The sequence below is a fragment of the Lupinus angustifolius genome, chromosome LG17 (genome assembly GCF_001865875.1).
Source record: "Lupinus angustifolius cultivar Tanjil chromosome LG17, LupAngTanjil_v1.0, whole genome shotgun sequence".
Classification (NCBI taxonomy): domain Eukaryota; kingdom Viridiplantae; phylum Streptophyta; class Magnoliopsida; order Fabales; family Fabaceae; genus Lupinus; species Lupinus angustifolius.
In genome coordinates, this window is record NC_032025.1 from 4,102,181 (window position 1) to 4,126,075 (window position 23,895).

A 23,895-nucleotide genomic window follows, 5' to 3' on the forward strand; every position below is an offset into this window, starting at 1 on the left:
CTGATATGATATGATAGGATAGGATAGGATAGGATAGGATAGGATAGGATAGGATAGGATAGGATATGATAGGATAGGATAGGATAGGATAGGATAGGATAGGATACGATAAGATAGAATAGGATTGGACATGATAGGATAGGATATGATTGGATAAGATAGGATATGATAGGATAGGATAGGATAAGATAGGATAGGGAAGGATAGGACAGGATAGCGTAGGATAGGATAAGATGGAATAGGATGGGATAGGATGGCATTGGATAGGATCGGATACGATAGTGTAAGATAGGACAGGATAGGATAGGATAGGATAGGATAGGATAGGATAGGATAGGATAGGATAGGATAGGATAGGATTCTTGGAATGGTTTTATCAAAAGTCTTCTTATCAATACGATCCTTTTCTGGACAGCTTTGGTTAATTTGGCGTTTACTCTTATGAATCAACGAAAAGCCTAGCGTTTGATACATAATAAATTGTTGATCATTTTTTATAAACAGACGAACAGGTTCGACAATCAATATTGCTTTTCTTATCAAACTTTCTTTTCGATTTTTACGCAATCCTGTAAGAGTTAAATCTTGAATCAGCATAAGATCTAGACTTAGTTCTCCTCTTTGAATAGAGGCTATAGCAATTTCTTTTAGATTTATCAATCTAATTAGGAGACAATATACTTTGACATTATTTATTATTCTTTGATTAAAGGAACCTCTCCAGCTCAATTGAAAACTCAAATACTTTCTTAGTAATAAATGAAGTTCTTTCTCTATCTTGTTCTTGTATTTCGTTTTCTTAATACCCCTACCCCTATTGTTTGTCTTGTTCAATTCTGCGGAATCGTCTTCAATATCTTTTTCCTGGTTTGAGAGAGATGATTCAGGCTCTACTCGATCCGCGTATTTTTCTTTTGCTTGGTTTTTAGTGTCTAACTCAAATTCAAGAGATTTTTTTTTTTTTGATAGTCTAAAAGTATCTATTATTTTTTTCTTTTCAGTAATGTTTTTATTTTCACTAACATTTTTATTTGCATTAAAATTGAACAAACGTAATTGGATTGGTATGATCCACGGGTTATTCATATATGTATTATAAAATATCAAAAATTTTGAAAATAACAAAGATTCCAGATTCGATATGAAACTTTTTTTTATTTCTACATTCATTTCTATCCAATCAAAACACTTTCTATCGATATTCTTTTTCATATCTATAATATAATCTTCTGCTATATAATTCGTAATATCTCTATCACCTGTTATATCAAATAATTTTTGTTTACGCGTCTTGTAATTATATGAAATCGCTTGTTTTTTATTTGCTCGGAATCCTCGTCTATATCTATAGACATGGGCGCACTTCTTATCTACATAATTAATAGATTTATATGATAAAAGATCATATCCATATTGTTTTTTTATTTTATTTGTTAATGAGTTTACTTGTTGTTTTTTGTAAGGAATTGATCGGTTTTTTTCATATGACTCACATCTTGTTAAATCTTTATTTTTAGCCATATGACGTTCATTGATTCTAATTCTATTTTTCCATTTTTGGGGTACTAATCTAAACCATCTGTTTTCAGATAAATCATATTGAGAACGACCCTTTAACCAATTTATCCACTGATTCATTACAAAGTCGGGGGGGTTCCTGTGTCTTAATTTGGAATGAAATATTCCATGTACTTCAAAAAAAGAATCTTTTAGTTCATTCTTAATAAAAAAAACTCTTCGATGATATTCAAAACCAGATCTTAAGTTATATTTACATACCTTAATAACTTGGCTTTGGGATAATTTATAAAATACATATGCCTGTGACAACGAAGATAGGTAAGTTTGTGAATTTATAGTCCTAATATTCGAATATTTTTTTATAATTTTAATAAGTTGAATTATACTTTGACTTGTTTTATCAGCCCCTTCTTCATTTGCTTTGTTATTGTAAATCGATTTTTTTTTGTTGTCAGATTCACGAAAAAGTTCGGAAATTTTTCTGGGAATACTAATAATACATCGAAAGATATCTATGTATACGCCTTTCATGAAAAAAAATAAATGCAATTTAAGCTTTAATTGAGCATTTCTTCTTTGTAATATCTGCCAACTATTTTTTTTTAATTTTAACCTTTTAGCATTAGAAGTTGTTTTATTCGAACTAATAGTTATCTTTGAAGTGAAAATCTCCTTTTTCTTTTCTTTTTTAATTTGCGTTCTGATTGTCTTTGTTTTAGCGTTCAGATTTTCAATTTTATTTTCTGTCAATGAAGAAGAATGTGTTAAATTAATAGATTTAATTAAAACGGGTGATTCAAAAATCATTGAATTATTCTTATTCATTCTTACAAAGTCCCACATAGAAGAGTTTTAAAAGAAAACAACTCTCAAGTCTCACATTGGATAGATGAGGAACATGGAAAAAATCTCATGTTATAGTTTATCTTCATATTTTCTTGTCATAAGTTGAATGCGCTTTCATTCAATTTTTTCTTCCCCCCTCATATTTTTCGCCGATGCATTTCGGCAAACTTCTCCCCATTTCTTTCCGTGGTACTAAGAATTGGCACAGGCAACCATATTGTGTGCATTTCGAGAACTGACACTGGTAGCCATATTCTGGGCATTTTGAGAACTGACACTGGTATGCAGTATTGTGGGAAAAGAGTTGACACGGATAGCCATATTGTGGGAATTTCAAGACTTAACACTAGTAGCCATATTTTGGTGGGTGCATTCGAGATTGGTTCTTATAGTGCAGTAAGAATTCGATAACAGAGATCTGGACGGCGTGGTTGATAGTCTGCTTGCACATTTTTGGCAGTGCCACAAAACATCTTAAAGAGAGCGATCTGGTTATGACTCAGTCAGTAGGTATTATTTCATATCATTTAAAATTGTTGCAAGCTACAGTAACAACAATTACCGATAGACCCTTTGCTCAGGCCTTATGCTAAAATAAAGAGTTGAATTTAGACAATTTAACATACCCATGTCAATTTACATATTCTAAATTAACAACAATTAAGTTTTTATCTCACTAGATAAGTTTAACTACATGAATCACAAAGTCAAGATGTTCTATCATAAATTATACTAAGAGTGTACCCGTGCACTTGCACGGGTCGCTTCTTTGTTTATGAATAATGCAAATATAATATACATATATTTTATAATATCAAATAAATAACATTTAATTATACAATATTTGAATGCTAAAAATATATTCAAATATTTATACACAATTAACATTAATCTAAAATAAAACATAAGCATTTAAGAGATATGCTAAAAAATCTTTATGACTTTATATGATACTTATAAACGTAATCACAAAAAATATGATGCAAAAATAACTCCTTATATTTATAATTTTATATAGAGAATATAGAGGTGAGATATTATCCAATACAATTTGAATTTTATTTATTGAGTTATTTAAGAATCAAATATTTTCTATAATCACACTTTCAACAAATAAATGCTTATACAAACGTATTTATAATTGTTAATGTTCTACATATACACTCAAAAATCAATGTTAATATTGCACCTATATCAATGGGAAATATAATGTTTCAATACATGATTTATTGATATTATAAAATATATGTATATTATATTTGCATTATGCATAAACAAAGAAGCGGCCCGTGCAATTGCACGGGTACACTGCTAGTTGGAGATGAAAAATAAGGATTAAAATTATATGATGGGTTTTTTATTATTGGGCTTCTATGGGCCATTGATACCTCCCCAAACTTTTCATTATTGGGCTTCTATGGCCTAGCCCATATCGAATTAGCATCAACATTTAACATGTACACAAAATATTCTCTAGTAACAAATACTACAAAAAAATATTATAATACATTTATCTTTTTATTTATATTGAAATAATATTTTTATAATTGAAAAAAAAGGAAATATGATCTTCCCTCTCCACGGATGCTTGTTCAAAATAAACAGGCTTTTTATGTTTAAAATAAAAAAAATAAACAGGCTTTAATTTCTGGAGAAAGTGACAAAGTGAAGAATAAAGAATAAAAAAAACAGGCACCCACCCCACCACACATTAAAATGAATATAAATGCAAAAGGAAAAAGGAAATAGAGTAAGATGAAAAGTAAAGAAAGCAATTCATTGAGCAGCATAGGATCCAACGAAGGATCAGGTCAGGTCCCGAGAGTAAATCTTGCAGTAAATTATGGAAATGCCAAAAACATAAAAGTAAGTTAAATTTAAAGCCAAAATCATACCAAACAATTAAAACACAAAATCAAAATCAATAAAACACAGTTCACAACTTCACATAGAAGACACTCTCTTTCTTCACTTCTCACTCTCTATCTCTCTCTCTCTTAACCATAACGCAATGCACAGACAATCTTTGGGTTCACCATCATCGAAGCTCCATAACCATGGTGTTAACAAAGAAGAACAAGAGGAACCTCCTAAGAGTCACCGATTATCTTCGCCACCGCTCACTCCACATAAATTCGTTCACTTCATCCCTATCATCACTCTTCTATGCTTCTTCGTTCTCTATCTCTCCTCTCACCCTCTCTCTCCTTCAGGTATTTTCATTTATCTCTTCATTCATCATCATATATCATTTGTTTAATTCATAATTGAAATAATGAAATTCTTCTCCAATTTGTTTTACAGACCTGGAACAATTTCCTAGACTCAAGCATCCATATCATCATGATCCATTAGGTACATTAATTTCATGATACTTCTAATTCAATTGTTCTTTTATTTATGCATTTTATTGATAGATCTGATCATTTTGGTTCAGTGAGGGAGATTGGTGACAAGATTGAGGAACATTACATGGATGGAAAAGGAGGGGATGTTTTAGCACTCCGAACTCTTCGTAATTTGCAACAGATACGCCTTCACAGAAAACTGGCCGATTTTTAATCTCTTTCTCTCTCTTTCTAATCCTGAAGTAGCCTCACAAGCACGAGTTTCATACGTGTTTCCTTCTATTCAATATTCTTCTTCTTCTTGTTCATGCATATCATAGTCGCTTCTGTTTTCGCCTGAGAAAAAACAAATAAAATTAAATTCGTTTTGTTTATTAATTTGTTACTATTATTCAGTATTAACAGACCGGACGGTCTATCCGGTCTGATCGTTGACTGGACTTAAAAATGATTTTGGTTTATAATCTTAATAGAATCAGGGTTAGCCTGTTTTGAGCTGAGAATGTTCTGGTCCATTGTGTTTCTAGTTAAACCGCACTAATTCGAAAAGTTAACTCAACTCCTTCCCGACCAAAGATATAAAATTTTATTTCAATATTATTATACATAATTATTAATTATTTAAAATTTTATATTTATATAAAATTGTATATAATAAATAATTATTAATTTTATTCAATCTTATCGGACAGTTTAATTGTGGAATGACGTCTTCCGATTTGACACAGTCTTTTCATTTCTATGATGACTTTCCTCTCTATCTCATTGTATATTATTCTCTGTCCGGAAGTCGAAGCAAGGAATAATTGAGTGTAGGATAAGTGGATGTGGGGGCGAAGAAGGCGTAGGATAGCAGCGGTGCGCCGAATGTGTTGGATTACAGCTGGACTTGGGGACCATTACTTCCTAAAGAAAAACTTGGATGGAGAATGAAGAATTATGTAACAAGTCATATCTAGAATTTAGGGAGTTATGGACAAAAGAATGTTTATGTTGAAACATATCTAAAAACTTTGTTGGTTAACGAAATAGTTGCAATTAGCCTCAATCAGGTGTAAAGTTGTGTTTATAAACAAAGGGATCCTCTTCCGTCAACTGGGAGGAATGGGATTTCTAAGCAATCTAGCTCACATGCTTGAGTCAAGATTATGTGGAGAGGGAAGTGGTAGAAAAAATCAAAGAAAAAGTATAGCATATATATTTTATTTAGTTTTAGAAATATTATAAAATAAGACACATATTATGATTTTAATGGTTAGAAAAGATAATTATCTCCTTCTGTCAAGGATATTTTATTCTCTCCGTAAAATTATACACAAAACAGAATTATCCTCTCTAATACCAGCGCATCATGATTCACATTCAGATGTTTATGTAAGGTGGCGTTACATGTGTCGTTATTTGAGAAGATAGGACAAGAATGTATGCTGCAAAAGTGTGGGTGGGATATATGTCTCGAAGTTGGGTATATCACGGGAATAAAGATTTAATGTCTTAAAAACATGTTCTAAAGTTTGTCACAAATCAACTACATTATGTTATGTTAGTTAAAAAAATTAAATATTTATGATTTTGTCAATTTTTGATTTATTATGATTGGTTAGGGATAGATTTTGGGACAACAAATCTTCGTCCATATAATGGATGTAACTTGTCATATGACACGTGTTATTAATCCATTTTGGTTAAAATAAAAGAGAAAAAAACATGTAAGTAATGGAAGAGGTTTATACACACACAATATCTATTGGCATTATCATTCATGCCCACCACCCTTTCACTCTCCCAAGACTTTTCCCACGTTTATTGAGGATAACTTTCTTTGTTTGCTTTTGCTTTCGCGTTAGTCTTTAGTGGCTAAAGCTTGGGATCCCGAATGCATTCCACAAATCCCTTCTTCTAACTCTTGCAAGGTGTATCTAGATTCTTCTTCTAAAAGGAACTTCAACAATGGAGTAGTTCTTTCTTGTTGATAGAATTTTTTTTAATACCACAATGTAGAGGCTCTATCTGTCATACTAGAGATTGACAAAAATACTCTATTTGTTGATATTGGTAAAATACCTAAAAGTCCGACAGGTTATAAATGAGGGCAAATATAATATATCCACCGAGCCTGTACCTAACACCTAATTACCTTTGTTTTTATTTTTCTTTCTTTACTTTTGTTGTTAGTGAGGTTATACATACGTGGACCCTTGCTGAGCTCGTTATGTAGCTATTAAGCTATCATTAGTTCAATCAAATTTCAGCTGGCAATTAAGAATTCGGCGAATTTTGAGGTGATTACCTTTTCATCATTCGCTTAATAATAATTTATCTCTTTCTACCTTAAAAAATACATTGGCATCATCCAGTGCAGACTAGGCACACCACCGTCCGTGATTATGCATTTAGTGCAACTTAAAATACGATGATGACATAAAGGGGTAGTAATGGTACAGAGAAAATGGTCCATAGTTATCAACAACAATTTCATGAGTACTACTAAATAGAGTGAGCCACGCCTTCACGAGCGGTACTTGACCGAACGAGCTCGTGAGTAATGTATATGGACCTTGAATAGGTGCCTGGCCGCTAGGCTTTGACTCCAAAATGAAGTTCCGTATATAAAAATTATGTGGTTTCCTCTAATTTTGGTAATCTTTTCTATACTAGCCGAAAAAAAAGCATAGGAAAATATTTATTTTAGAGAAAAGTGCATGAAAAGATGTAAGATCAACATTATGCAAGTGATAGTGAATACTTCTTTCACCATCTTTAAAATTAAATAATAATAATAATATAACAATTGAAGTCAAAATAAAATGCATGAGTGATAATCAACATCATCAAAAGTTAGAATGTTAGCAGAAAGATTTACTGATAATTATAAAAGACATAAAATTAGGAAGTTTTATGTAATTTCCCATAAATATACTAAATTTTGCAACTCAACAAGTTTCCAAAAAGACAATAGAAGTGGATGGCTGTAAGTTTACTGAGAGCAGGCGTGAAGGAAAAAAGAAAAACAAAAGGAAATTAACTGACAAAAAATGCATCCTATAGCAATGAAGTTTGTTCACGAGTGAGTTCCCTTTTGTTTTGTCTAAAATTAATTAAAAACCCGTTAAAAATAAAATCAGTAAGAGTTAGGAATAAAGGAGACACAAAATTCATGTAGAAATATTTTTCATTTTAATTTCTAGTTCAATTTCCTTAACACCTAGACCGGTCCCTCTCGACTAGGCCTCATACCTCAGCCTAGCAAAAAGAAAGCATCTAAATTTTACCTAAAGAAACAAATTTATTTACATAGATATTTATATATAATTGGTACATCATCCATAATTAATTATATTAATTTTTTTTGAGTAAAAAATAATTAAAAATAAATAATCAATAATGAATGATAATGTATAAAACTTTTATATTATTGGAGAATTATTTTTCTCTAATAAATATTTGCATAGTCTATCAATATCTTTTCGTATTAAAAAAAATAACCCTTAAGTTTTGAGGATTCCTGGGAAAAAATAGTTCGGTACATATTTAATATCAAGCAGATCGCAGAAACAAATTACTTCATACCCAAGCAGTTCAATATATCTTTCAGAATAAAATAAAACAATTGCAAACATGTCTAAGTAAACAGTTCCAATTCCTACATTCATGGTATTGAAAAAACAAAGGTTGGTGATCATATAGAAACAGTTAATCAGAGTTTCAAATAAGGTATACACACAGAAGTGAATCAAAGGATCAAACCCTGAGCAGGTGCAGGCTTGGAAGACTCCTTCTCACTTGTTGCTCCTGCTTTTGGGGACTCGGAAAGGACATGTGCATACTGATCTTCGGCTTTACACCTCCGTTGCTCTTCCGCATTGCGCTTCTGTTGCTCTTCTTCGTTCTCCACCTTCACTTTTGTCTTCTGTCCTACTTCCACTGCAGCCTTAGAAACCTTGTTAAAAGCACCTGTGACCCAGGATGCCCCAGTGAGTACATAACGATTACTCATGATCGCAGAACCAGCAGTACTGACTTTCTGCTCAGCAGCTGCAAATGCTGATTTGGTCTTCTCTGAAACTTGAAACTTTTGATCGACTTCTCGGACTTTATCACTCACAACTGAAGCACCAGCATTTAATTTATCACTTAGACCGATTTTCTGGTTAATTGATGCAACTTTTGCTGAGGCTGTTGATGTGAACTGGAGCTTCTCATCAAATGTCTTTGCTTTGTTGACAGCATCTTTTCCTAAGATAAAGCCCTTGGCTAGCATGCTTGTGACCACATCCTCTGCCTTCTGCAAAGCAGTTTCAGAACCAGCCGGAGTTTTACATTCTCTTTCCTGCAAAATATTACACAATAGTTACACCAAAACAGCCTAGTTATTTTGGTACAATAAATAGCAAAGGGTCATAACAATGCTCACAGATGATGCCAAGGCAGCAGGTGGAAGCTGGTAATCTGGATCCGGAGTTATTGTAACGGACAGATCAACAATTGTTGCTCCCTGGCAGATTTAGTTATATATTGCAACTTAAATAAGTTTATTCACAAAAAAGAAACAGAACAAACAGTGGACCATAGAAACAGGATTCGCAAAACTTGATAGAGAACCACGAATCGGTACACACTTGACAGAGAACCGTGAATCGATTCGTGCGTACGGATTCCCGGTTCTTTAGCAAACTGATTCTCTCTGATTCCTTCGTTTCCTCAATATAAGAAGCGAACCACAATTTTCACAGAGAATTTCAGTCCAAGAAAGGAAAGGGGCGAAAATGGGGATTGCAAAATGAGAATAAGAACACTACAAAAAACCTATTGAAAGAGAAGAGTTATAATCTCACTCACCAAGAGGAAGAGGAAGAGAATGGGAAGATAAAGATCCATAAGCATTTGATAAGTCACTCACCAAGAGGAAGAGGACCACAATGGAAAAGATAAAGATGCAGAAACAATTGAGAAGTCGCACTGTTGGATTAATTTTTGTTAATATAATAATCATATGAGAGGGTGCCTTAAAAACGGTGTGTGTTAAAAATACTTCAATAACTTTTCTGTTTTCAAGGAAATTGTTTCAGACTGGGGAAGAAATTATGCCTTGAAAACGGGAATTATTTACTTTTCTGCTATTTTGAAATTCTTGTCATTATAACACATGGGGTAATGGAATAAAAGGTATAGTGGATTGGAGGAGTGGAGATCAGTTGTCCCATTCATGTCCTCCTTGAATAAAAAATAATACTTCAAAATTATAAAAATAAAAACTATTACTTTTATATTTTTCAATAAAATTTTATTGGCTAGAGATATGGAAACACCATTATTTTGGGACAGGAAATCTATTCTGATTGGAGTGTGTTTAATTTCAATTATATTTAGAAAATGGCAATAAATATCTTGAATACATAATAAAAATATTTAAAATATAAATACAAAGTACCACTAAGTTAAAATACGGAAGTTAAAAATAAATATAATGATAAAAAATAACTATGAACTATTAAAAATTATATTAGAATAATTGTAATATGTATACTAGGGTAAATATTTAGTAATAATTAAGTAAGTAATATATACCTAGGGTAAATATGCAGTATTTGTATCATACTGTCAAATATAGTACAAGTTAAAATAATACGGCCAGACACATGTCCCACATCCCAAAATGAAGGGCTATGCTACTGAATTGCAATAAAATTAACTCCTCCAATTTCACCAAAAAAATTAATAACTCCGGCCAGATAGAAGAGAGGTAGTGGAATCAGTAAGCTTGCATAATAAACTCTTTCAGAACCCACTCCATTTGTATTAAATTTTATGCTGAATGATGATTGGAATTTATCAATAGTTCCAGCAATAAAGGGATGTTTATATCTAAAGCAGGGAAGCGAAAATTTTGAACACCAGGCAAACAGGAATTAATAGTCCAATGCAAGGAATTAATAGCCTCCCTAATAAGAGTTTCAATCATGAGGCACTCCAGAATTCTGTAATGGATTTTTTCCCTAAGTAACAGATGGATGCTGCATCATGTTTCCATAGAGCTGAATTTTTCAGCCGAAATTGAGTATAGTAAAAATATGTACTTAGCAATGATAAACGGATTACCGATAACAGTACTGCAGTCTCAGCTCCCTGTGAATCCTTGAAGGTAACATAGGCAATTTGAGACTTCTCATCATGACTGCATCAATATATAAACTCAATGGCTTGTATACCAAAAATACAAATGAAAGCACTTACAAATGCATTTGTGTGAGAGAAAAAACACTGTAACAGTGTAACTGACCTTTTCAGTTCAACATAATCAATATCACCAGAAAAAGAAAAGAACTCCTGAATGTCCCGCTCAGTTGCTCCCAAGGAAACGTTGCTGACTTTAACTGTTTTTATCTGGGGAAAATGCAAACACTACAAGCCTAAAACCTCCGATAATGCACTTCTACAAGTATATATTTTTATGAAAACTCATTATAAATGACAAAATGAAAGCATATTACCCATCTAGATTTACTATTACCGCTAACTACCTTATGGAGTCTCTAATGAGGTAATGTTGAAATTTATATCTACAACACAAACATAAAATTATTCCACAACAAAGCACCCGAGATAACAAAGTCATCTACTATTTGTAGTTCTCATAAATTTTCAACCAATTTAATTCCCTGAAACCCTCATTAAACAAAAACTAAATACAAGGACAGCATCTACAGAGATTTTTTATACAAGTTTTGAAGGAAAATATAGATCATGCTTAGTTCACATGACCGCGCAGGTAATGGTAAACTCAATGTGCTTTGCTTCAATCTTATATCAAACTGATATTTTGGTCTAGTGGTGTAAGGTCTCGCTAAATCTCTATGATGGCCATAATGTGAAGGGTCAGGGTCGATTCCTGTAGGCGACATGTGTTGGGAGAGACAACCATGCACACCGAAAGATATTAGTTCCTTACAGATAGTGTGAGGGATACCCTTGCTAGTTGTTAAAATAGTTGAGCTTTTGTTAGTCGGTTAGTTAATTTGGTTAGGGTAGTTAGTGTTTTCTTCCCTTTATATATAGATGATTTAATGTAACTTTACAATTTCAATTCAATTTAATAACATTTTCTCATTCTTTCTTGTTCATTAAGAATCTCTCTTATTCATGCATACTATCATTTTAACATGATATCAGAGCGATAACTATTCCTTTCATGGCTTCCGCACTTCTATTCTTCCATTTCATCATCTTCTTTCTCCGTCTTGTGCATCTGTTTTGGGTCTTGGGATTGTCAAAATAGCTTGCTACAAGGTGCCATTCTTGGAATTGTACCTTATATCTTTCCTCCCCAAAACATAAGTTTCTCTGCCTTCTTCCGGAAGATATCCAGGATGGTTTCATATCATCAACAATTCTTGATGTGAAGCACTGGAGCTTACAAGAGAAGTATGTTCATACGTGGAAAACAAATTGCCCAAGAAGCTGAATAGCAAGATTCAAATGTGGCTTAATGCCTTCTTGGGTTACAAAGCTGGTATATAATGCTTAGACTCCTTCACAGACATGGTCAACAAGGGATTCTCAATGTGGAAGAATTTGATTTTCCAATTTTTGAGGTTCTGGATAAAGAGGTCTAATCTAGAGCTGGAAAAAAATTCGTGAAGAACGTGGTTATAACTACATGGATGTTTGTGAGGTGTGCCCTGAAAAGTTGCCAAACTATGAAGAGAAAGATCAATACATTCTATTTCAAAGATAATTCAAGATTCATTCTTCTACATTCAAGATTCATTCTTCTACATTCAAGATTCATTCTTCTACATTCAAGATTCATTCTTCTACATTCAAGATTCATTCTTCTACATTCAAGATTCATTCTTCTACATTCAAGATTCATTCTTCTACATTCAAGATTCATTCTTCTACATTCAAGATTCATTCTTCTACATTCAAGATTCATTCTTCTACATTCAAGATTCATTCTTCTACATTCAAGATTCATTCTTCTACATTCAAGATTCATTCTTCTACATTCAAGATTTTGATTCTCTCACTTTCTCTTCTCCTCATCATGGAATCCACCATGTTTTACATGGTATGTCAAAGACTTCAACACGCAAGAAGCTGCAAGAGAGAAAAGTAGATTCTTCCATCATCATTTTATCAGAGAGTAACTTCACAAGCCTCAGATCCGGCAAGTGCAGAAGGAAAGGTTGCATGTGCATTTGCTGCTCAGAGGAGGCCTTAGATTCTCCTTGCTGCTTCTGGGTGATGTCTGATGTTATTTGCAATCCGTTGTGGTGTTTGAAATTAGTTGTTTCAGGCTTCAAGATTAGTGCAGTAGCTTGGAACCAATATTTTCTTCTCAATGACAATAAGAATCAACACATTCTTTTATCTATTTTCCCAAATTATTTCTCATTTTTTTATTACTCTAGTTTCTTTACCCTTCTCTCTTTCATTAAACACACAACATTATAGTGTGTAATTTTACTCTCATTGAAGTAACATATAAGGATGAAGATTAAGGTCCATCTATTTTCTCTATTTCATCCTTTATGATTGGTTTGCTTCTCTCAAATAGATGGTTAAGCATCGGATGAAAGTGCTTCTACCAAATGGTGGTTAAGCGTCAATATTGTTACACGTTCAGATTTCAAGACTGGGAGACGAAGATTCGCTCACCAGCAAGAGGAAGTATTAGAGTATATCATCGTACTCAACACAGTTATTTCAAGCTTGGAATGCTTGATAAATTCCAGCTTGCGGAGGAATGTTAAAATAGTTGAGCTTTTGTTACTCGGTTAGTTAATTTGGTTAGGGTAGTTAGTGTTTTCTTCCCTTTATATAGATAATTCAATGTAACTTTGCAATTTCAATTCAATTCAATAACATTTTCTCATTCTTTCTGTTCATCAAGAATCTCTCTTATTCATGCATAGTACCATTTTAACACTAGTATCAGAAAAACTGAGATTACCAATCATTGAACAATTAACTTCACAGCATTCTTAAATTTCAACAATCAAGTAACATAACAGTTATGTCTCGCTACATCTATAAACCTAAAATAACTTACTAGACAGTCGTTATCAATCAGAACACACATATTAAACAATCAGTTACCGGAAAATACATGAAAAACTCATTATCATCTGCATGAGATAAATTATTATATCCGAGAAATGCCTTATGCGCATTCAACAGGATCTTCCAGAATCTTAATCATGGAAAAAAGATCTGGAAGAAACCAGATAGGAAATGAGAGATGTTATGAAAACTAACCGACATCGGAGAATGAATTGAGGTAGAGATTCCGGTGATCGGAAACCGCCAAGAAATTCAACTATAATCGGTGGAGTAAGTCTAGGTGTGAGGGAGAGAGAAAATGCAATTGGTGAAGTAGGATTTGAGTTTTAAGAGGAACTGAACGCACGTGCCTGGGTTAGACTCGCACATGCTAGCACCTTGGATTTTTCAAAACATAAATCCGCGTGAAATTGAACTATGGAACTATAATTAATTCATAAATTAAGTACAACAATTGATTGATATATTCAAATCACATCCCTTACCTCATTAATCAATTTAGTTCTTATGGTATATAATTTATTTATTTGAGAAAAATGCATTATAATATTACATGAGTTGTATTGATTATTAATGTTAGTGTATCACAGACACTTCGTGTAATGCCTATCCACCTATATTTTTTACTTTTTGATGTCAAATATTTGAGTTTTATATATTTTGTTTTGATGAATTAAATTATTATTTTTATTAAATATAATTTTTATTTTATGCACTTTATATTATATTTCTTTATCTTTATTTTAATTGTCAAAGTAAGATGAAGGAGTGATTAATATGCTGGTGGTGTTTATATATGATAATATATTTTTATAAAAATAAAAAATGGTTAAGTGTATAATAGAAAAAATAAAATTATACCTTAGTGATAATTATTGTAGAAGAATGTAAAAAAACTGTTGATTTTGTTGTGAAAATAAAAACATGTGAATGACAAAATAAGAAAATACAAATTACACTTCCATGATGGGTGATTATTTTATATTTTCCCCTTATTAAGTAGTATAAATATCATATATAATTTATATTTAATAATTATTGATTAATAGCACATATTTAACTATTACTAAAAATAATATAAATAAACGGTAAATTATATTGTGAATGCTTATAAATATTTATATAATATATAAATACTACACATGTTAAATTATTTAGATCATACAAGCATGTTTTAATAGTGGAAATTGATTTAGATTCATGCATATCAATCAATTATATGTATACTATATATTTTTTAAATTCATGCATATCAATCAATTATATGCGTATCGTATATTTTTGTGATTCATGCATATCAATTGATCAATAATATGTATATCATTAACATGTAATTTATATTTTCCTATTTTCTTCTTAATATGTTTTAATTTCTACAAAAATACATGTAATCTTTGTAATAACTACTAACACAATAATTGTAAGTTGAAACTACTTCTCTTATATTGAAATGGACATTCTAATAAAAATTAAAAAAATTATAATTTAAAATATATCAAATAAAAAGTTATAATTTAAAATATATCCAATAAATAATATAAATACACAAAATATATAAAATACATTCTAATTATACAAAATAAAATATATAAAAATTGAATATTTAGTTATATAAAATAAAAAATTGGGTAGCTGGACATAAGGTGTGTGTCCACACACCATTAAATATAAAAAATTATTTTTTTAAGGAAACAAATAGGGTGATAGTTAATAAGATTTTCGACAATTAAAAAAAAAACAGAAACAATATCTTAATCCAGTTGAAAAAATCAATACTCAAGTTGATGGAATAGGATAATCACAATTCTCATAATGCATATTAGTGTGACGATAGACTATTCATGCCTACTATCTCATTTCATGGTGTCAAATATTTTATTTTCGAGAAATATAAAAAAATTATATTGAGTATACTTTATATTTAAATTTGTAATTGGATGAAATTTATATTATAATTTTTTTTCCTTTAACGATTTAAGATGTGATAGATAGTTATTGTGTTGGTGGTAACTACATAAATTATATAACTTTTTTGTAGAATTTAAAAAGTGCTAAAGATTAAAAATAATACCGTAATAATAGTTATACCATGTTTTATCCTTTTATAGAGAAATAATATATGTGCAATAAACATATGCATCATCGTAGCAAATACTAAAAAAAAAGATGATGAAAGGAGGTGGAACCAAATACCATGACCATATCATAACTAAATAAATTATAATATTAAATTGACCATAGATATAGTTATAATTAATTAATTAAGAGAATAACATCTTCTCGTACTAGGAGATAAGTTAATGTACATATTTGTTGTCTTATAGTTTGTGTCATTTCATGTGTCACGAACTTGTGATTGGTGAGAAAAAACATATTTAAGTTAATATTTAATTATTAAATATTTTCTAACCAATCACAAGCTCATTATACATAAAGTAGTACAAACTATGAGACAATAAATGTGCTCGCCATAAGTTATCTCACCTAATAATTAAAATTATGACATGTGTTTTATTTAACAATTTTTTACAAAAACATTTCTAAAAAATAAAAATAAACATGACATATATCATAATTTTAATAGTTTGAATATATAATATATCTTTTGATATGAGAAAATAGTTTTTTCTCATTAATTCACAATATACTTTTAAACTTAAACAATGCAAATTAAGTAAGCTATATAGAGAGTAATTTTAAGATATATTTATGAAATAAAATATCTAGGTACTGTCAGTGTAAATATACACATAGTCTGTATAATATCCACTATTTATTTGTATAAATAATGGATGATGAACAAATAGTATATTAACTTTTGAATGAACAATGATAATTGAAAATGAATAATACATATAATAGATGAACAATGATAATTGATATTATTTTTTGTCATATTTATAGCCTTGAAAACTACATTTTTTTATGGAGGAAAATGCACTTCAACACCCTACAGTTTGCTTCATATGCAATGCAAGTTAACTAATGAAGTTTTAAAGGTGGTGTGCGACTGCAAGTCAGTTCGCATCCAAGCGAACTGTTTGGATAGCCGTTAGATAGAATGATTATTAATCTGAGTCATTAAATTAGTCACTGGTTATCCCTTGTATATAGAAATCGGTATGGTACTGGACAGCTTCAATATAGTACTGAAGTTGGTATTACGTAAAATGACCTTAAGAAATAACAAATGTCCTTGTAGATCATTCGATAGATAATAATTAAAATTTCTATAAGGTGTGTTCAAGCATGAAAGGAGTAAGGAGTTGAACTCAGGTTCTCCTTGATACTTACTTTGCCTTTTACCAAATGAGTTGTAGCAAAATTTATTATATCTTTAAGTCATAGAAAACGACGTGATGTCTCTCTCATACTGACTTCCTGGAGTCGTTTTCTCTAATAACGACTTCATGGTGATGAAGTCATGTATTGTGATAACGACTTCAACTATGACATCGTTTTTGCTTAACATGAATTTACCTTTATCGGAAGTTGTATTCTACCATCATGACTTTTACATTAAAATCGTATAATACCATCACGATTTTTAAAAGATGTACAAAATGGTAATTGGTAACTAAATTTTTTCATTCAACGACTATAAAGTAGTTCGCTTCCAAACGAACTAATATGCAGTTCACATATTAACTTTGGCCTTAAAAGTGTATTTAGATATTTAGAATGTGCAAAAAGACCACTTCGTCAGGTATTTGGTCAAGTTTGACTAAAAATGTCGTGTACCACACACATGATCCAAACTATTCTGAAAACCATTAACGTTGCTATATGCATCTCAGGGTGTGCAAATTTGGAAAAAATGTGTGTACTGCTAACAACTTTATAAGTCTAAAAAATATTTTTTTGTAAACAACATTAAATGTTTCATGGAGTTGTGCTAAATAATTCTATACTATTGTGAATATGTAACCTAAAGAGTTTCATGATTGTTTCTCCAAAATGAATACAAATTGCTTCTTTGTATATCTTGTTTGAGTCTAATCAATTTGTTCTCTAATTTTGATATGTCAAAACTGATTGACTTTGCAAAGTTTTATCCACATATTTTTTGTTCAATTAATTTGGTGATACTTGATAATCAACCTGAGAGTTACATCATTGAAATGTGTGTTAATATTGAAAATTTGTTTTTTAAAAGAAATCAATAATCTTTTAGATAAGTTGTTTGAAAGTGAAAGATGCATTGTATACCCATTAACTTATTTTTTGAAGTTAAAAATGATTTTACTTGTTGCCACAACAATTGTAGAAAGAGTCATATCAACTATGAAAGTTGCAAAAAATAGGTTGCATAATAGAATGAGAAATGCATGGATGAAAGACTGTCTATTCACTTAAATTAAGCGAGAAGTGTTCAATAACATTGACAATGAGTTGATAATTTAACGATTCAAAATATGAAGTCACATATAGATCAATTATGAAATACATAACTTATTTGATTGATTTATTTAAATTTTATGATTTTTATATTAATGTTTTCATCGTTTTATATATAATGATATTTATTATTTTAATTTTTAACATATGTTGCACACACTGTCTTCGGGTTGTAGATATGTCATTGCCGAAAATACCCTCTAGTTACCCTACAAACTGAACTTGTTCCTTCACTCTTTCTCAACTCAACTGTGCACATCCCTATTTTTTGCAATTCTAAGTTTCCAACTCTTTCTTACGAATCAGAAGAAGACCACTTTTTTTAGTAGCAAATCCAATGTGAAGAGCCAAATGAATGTGCAATGTCCAATATCATTGCTTCCTTCTGCAACCATGGCTGTTTCATTTTGATGTTACTAATGGCTCTTGTTAATCTTATTCCTTAAACGAAAGTAATGATGAAATTGGATTTAAAAAAATGTGAAGTTAGGAGTTTATATTTTTCAATTGCATTACCATTTTAAAGGTTATGAAGTTCTACTAAACCCCCCAAGATGTTCTACATTATAATCTTGCATAAGCTAACTCTATAATATATGGGTTATGAACTTAAGTTTGAGTGTAAGACCTATAAGAACAAAGAAGTCATTTAACTTTTAGAACTTCTAGATCTTGTATGTGTAGATGTTAGAATATATGTAAATATAATATGTATTTATTCATAATGATAGTGATAATTAGTTTCTGATTTGTAGCATAAGATTTCTCTATATCTTAATGATAATTAGTTTCCTATTATGTAGAAATTAATTCTTGATTCTTAACATAAAATCTCTCTTTTGTAATGGTTATATATAACCACACCATCATCATAATGAAGGCAAAAAATCATATTCTCTCATGGTATCAGAGATCTAGATTTTTCTTCTCTTCGTCAACTGTACCTCCCTCCTTATCATCTTATTATTCTTCTTCTCCAATAAATCACCATGACCGACTCCCACAAATTTCACCCAGCCCTTGTTGTTTCCAATATTAAAAACCATATCCCTATCACCCTGGAGATGGAAAACGTGCAATATGCGACATGAGCAGAATTGTTCAAGATCCATGCTCGTTCTCACAGGGTTCTCCATCACATCATTCCATCCTCTACCAGCCTCGCAGTATCTGATCACGACACTGACCTGTGGTCGACACTTGATGTTGCAGTCCTTCATTGGTTCTATGCAATAATATCGCATGATCTGTTGCACACCGTTTTGGAACCTGACGCTACAACAATGGAGGCATGAAATAGGTTGCGTGATATTTTCCAAGACAACAAGAATTCCCGGGCTATAACTCTCGAGCAAGAATTCTCCCATACCAACATGGAGGATTTCCCTAATGCTTCTGCATATTGTCAACGACTCAAGGAATTGTCGGGTCAACTTAAGAAAATCGGCGCACCGGTCTCAAACAACCGTCTGGTTCTTCAAATCGTGGTCGGTCTCACAGAGGCATACAATGGAGTTGTCATGCTCATTCGCCAAAGCGATCCTTTGCTACAATCCTATCAAGCCCGATCCATGATCACGTTGGAAGAAGGAGGTCTCAGAAAGAAACTTGCAACCAACGTGAATGCTGCAATGATGGCTCGAAAAGATGACTCTCCCTCCCACTGAAGATCTTCCAATCCTAATCGTCATGCTACTGGTGGTAAAAAGGGCCAAAACTACAACAACAATGGAAGAAATTCGGGTGGTCGTGGTGGTGCCAAAAACGGCAGTGGTGGTGGCCACAGTGGAGGACGCCATGATGGCTGACATCATTTGTACGGACCACAATGACAAGTTGGACAGTGGCATTGGCCTTGGTTATCGTGGGCAACACCACCCTGCCCATACCCCTCCACACCTTGGTTCAGGCTCGATTTTCTGCAACACCAGCCAAGCTATGGTGGCCAGCAACATCAGTCTAGACAACAGGGCATTCTTAGCCCAAAACCAGCACAAGCCTACACTACTAACACAGTTCAACCAACTCTAACAAACATCAAGGCTGCAATGCACACTCTTGGGCTTACTCCTCCGTATGCAAATTGGTACATGGACACTAGTGCCACCTCCCACATGACATGTGACTCAGGTACTCTCACGTCTTATTTTAATATGAGCAATCAACATGGTATAATGGTTGGTAATGGTCATTCAATTCCAATTCGTGGTTATGGTCACACCAACTTGTCGTCCCCCAATCCTTCCTTAGTGTTAAAAAATGTCCTTCATGCACCTCAACTTATTAAAAACTTGGTGTCCGTTAGAAAATTTACAACTGATAATTCGGTCTCTATTGAATTTGATCCTTTTGGTTTCTCTGTGAAGGATTTCTAGACGGGGATGCGTCTCATGAGATGTGAGAGTCACGACAATCTATATCCCATCACCTCTACCACCACCTCATCCACTTTTGCAGCCATAACACCATCCTTATGGCATGCTCGATTGGGTCATCCAGGAGCACCAAATTTAGAGTCTCTTAAGCACAATAAATTTATTTTGTGTAAACACACTTCTAGTTCTAATGTTTTCCACTCTTGTTTTCTTGGAAAACATGTTAAATTGTTGTTTTCTTCTTCTAGTTCATGCACTAATATGTCTTTTGATATTATACATAGTGATATTTGGACCTCTCCCGTTTTGAGTTCTTCGGGCCATCGATATTATGTGTTGTTTTTGGATGATTACTCTAATTTTTTATGGACATTTCCTTTATCTACGAAGTCTCAAGTTCTTTCCACTTTTCTATCTTTTCGAGTTTTTATCCGCACTCAATTTGAACGGGACGTTAAGAATATTCAATGTGATAATGGTGGGGAATTTGATAATGGACCCTTTTGGGAATTTTGTAAACAAGATGGGATAGTCTTTCGCCTATGTTGTCCACATACCTCATCACAAAATGGGAAAGCTAAGAGAAAAATTCGTACCATTAACAACATTATTCGTACACTTATGGTCCATGCATCTCTACCACCTTCATTTTGGCATCATGCTTTATAAATGACAACTTACCTTCTTAACATCCTTCCAAGTAAAACATTATCCTATCACTCGCCTCTCAAGGTTCTTTATCAAAAAGAGCCTTCCTATTCTCATCTTCGAGTTTTTGAGTGCTTATGTTATCTGCTTTTTTCCTATACTTCCATAACCAAACTTCAAGCACGTTCCATTCCAAAAAATAATAATAAGTTGCCATGTCATTTTTTATGAGACTCAATTCCCTTTTTCTAAACTACACACTCCACAACCTCACACTTATGGTTTTATAGATGACAGAACATCCCCTTACTTGATCCACCATTTAACATCCGCACCAGACACCAACCAACCTGTGCAACCTGTATTGAAAAACCAACAACATGTTGCCCCTCCTATACCTCATACTCACCCACCATCACATGGCCCGACCAATACACATTCACCATTCTCTCCACTTTCGTAATCCAGACCTGTCACACGTAGTCAACATGGGATTTTTAAACCAAAATGCCAAATTAATCTTCACACTACAGTCACTAAATACCCCCTGCTATGTAACCATGTGTCTGCCCTTCGTGACCCAAATTGGAAAATGGCTATGGATGATGAATATAATGCTCTTATTAAAAATAAGACGTGAGAATTGGTACCCCTCCCACCTAATGTTAATGTCATTCTGTCTTTGTGGGTTTTTACTCATAAAGAGAACTCTAATGGTGTTTTTGAGAGGCATAAGGCCCGTCTTGTAGGTGATGGAAAAACTCAGCAGGTTGGTGTGGATTGTGGTGAGACTTTTAGCCCGATTGTCAAACCGGCAACTATCCGCATTATTCTCAGTTTAGCTCTCTATAAAGAATGGTCAATTCACCAACTTGACGTGAAAAAAGCCTTTTTGCATGGAGCACTAAAAGAGACCGTGTACATGCATCAACCCATGGGTTTTAGGGATCCAACTCATCCTAATCATGTATGTTCCTTAAAGAAATCTCTATACAGACTTAAACAAGCACCTCGGGCGTGGTACAACCACTTTGCTCATTATGTTTCTTGTATTGGGTTTTCTCATAGTACTTCTAATCATTCTCTCTTCATTTATCGACAGGGTACAACTATGGCTTACCTTCTTTTGTATGTTGATGATATTATATGAACAGCTTCCTATGAGACTCTTCGCAGGTCTAGTATATCCCTTCTTAGCTCTGAATTTTCTATGAAGGACCTAAGGCCATAGAGTTATTTTTTGGGCATAGCTATTACTCGTCATGCATGTGGTCTATTCTTATCCCAGCGTAAGTATGCATCCGAGATTATTGAACGAGCTGGCATGTCATCTTGTAAGCCCTCTCTTACTCTGGTGGACACAAAACCGAAGCTAAGTGCTAATTCCAACACCCCATATGTCGATCCATCTCATTACAAAAGCCTTGCAGGGGCACTTCAGTATCTCACATTCATGTGACCAGTTATTGCTTATGCTGTACAACAAGTATGTTTATTCATGCATGCCCCGGCAGAGGAACACATGCACGCTCTCAAGCGTATTGTGCGCTATGTTCATGGCACTCTTCATCATGGCTTGTATCTTTGTCCCTCTTCCACGTCCACTCTTCTTTCTTATACAAATGCTAATTGGGGTGGGTGTCCGGATACAAGACGTTCCACATCTGGTTATTGTGTACTTATTGGTGATAATTTAGTTTCTTGGTCCGCGAAACGCCAAGCTACTGTGTCACGGTCAAGTGTGGAGGCAGAATACCGAGGTGTTGCCAATGTTGTCTCTGAGTCTTGTTTGTTACAGAACCTTCTTCTAGAGCTTCGTTGTCCTGTTCAGAAAGATACCTTGGTATGTTGTGATAATATTAGTGCAATATATCTTTCTGGGAATCATGTTCAACATCAACACACAAAACATATTGAGATGGATATTCACTTTGTACGTGAAAATATTGCTCGTGGGGATGTTCGAGTGTTACATGTTCCATCCCATTATCAGATTGCAAATATTTTTACAAAAGGCCTTCCATTGGTTCTATTTGAGGATTTTAGGAACAATCTCAGCGTTCGATCATCTCCTGCTACAACTGTAGGGGTGTGTTAGAATATATGTAAATATAATCTACATCTACTCATAATGATAGTGATAATTAGTTTCTGATTTGTAGCATAGGATCTCTCTGTATCTTAATGATAATTCGTTTCCTATTATGTAGAAATTAATTCCTGATTCTTAGCATAGAATCTCTCTTTTGTAATGGTTATATATAATCACATCATCATCATAATGAAGGCAAGGAATCATATTCTTTCAGTAGAAAGTGTGCTGGATCTTGATCTTTGATACCTTTAAGCATTAGATGTTATCGACACATCATTGAACCGAAGATAAATAAGGCATTGGTTCATTGATGTAAAGTTTGGTTACATCTATAAAAACATCAAAATGTTAATAATTCGATTTCTGGGAATGACACTTGTTCGAAGGAGCAGTCACATACCCCGTTATATATTAATTCCTTAATCATACGGTAAGAAGATACCTTGATAATATAAAAAAAGTTGATAATTATGGTCAAACCTGTAAGATTACTTTGTAACAAAACAAGGATCATCTTAGGTCAAATTCATATTTTTTTTGTTTTGAATAATAAAAGTACGATTTTATCACATATAAAATGATAAAAAATATCTCATCA

At 32.7% G+C, this 23,895-nt stretch overlaps 3 protein-coding genes across 3 annotated transcripts; 1 reads left to right on the forward strand and 2 right to left on the reverse strand.

Annotated features, from left to right (window-relative positions):
* On the reverse strand, window positions 361-12,028 carry LOC109331306 (protein TIC 214-like; the record flags this gene model as incomplete). Its single annotated transcript, XM_019565714.1, is given in 2 exon segments — window positions 361-2,347; window positions 12,024-12,028. A coding segment is annotated over 1 exon segment (1,986 nt), but the record flags the coding sequence as incomplete, so codon positions are not given.
* Window positions 4,156-5,093, forward strand: LOC109331308. The gene is made up of 3 exons (XM_019565716.1): window positions 4,156-4,580; window positions 4,672-4,722; window positions 4,805-5,093. The coding sequence occupies exons 1-3, from the start codon at window positions 4,379-4,381 to the stop codon at window positions 4,927-4,929; spliced, it is 378 nt and encodes a 125-aa protein (XP_019421261.1). The 5' UTR covers window positions 4,156-4,378; the 3' UTR covers window positions 4,930-5,093.
* On the reverse strand, window positions 8,290-14,137 carry LOC109331307 (binding partner of ACD11 1-like). The gene is made up of 5 exons (XM_019565715.1): window positions 13,977-14,137; window positions 10,996-11,099; window positions 10,815-10,890; window positions 9,130-9,210; window positions 8,290-9,045 (listed from the first exon to the last, which is right to left on the reverse strand). The coding sequence occupies exons 1-5, from the start codon at window positions 13,980-13,982 to the stop codon at window positions 8,449-8,451; spliced, it is 864 nt and encodes a 287-aa protein (XP_019421260.1). The 5' UTR covers window positions 13,983-14,137; the 3' UTR covers window positions 8,290-8,448.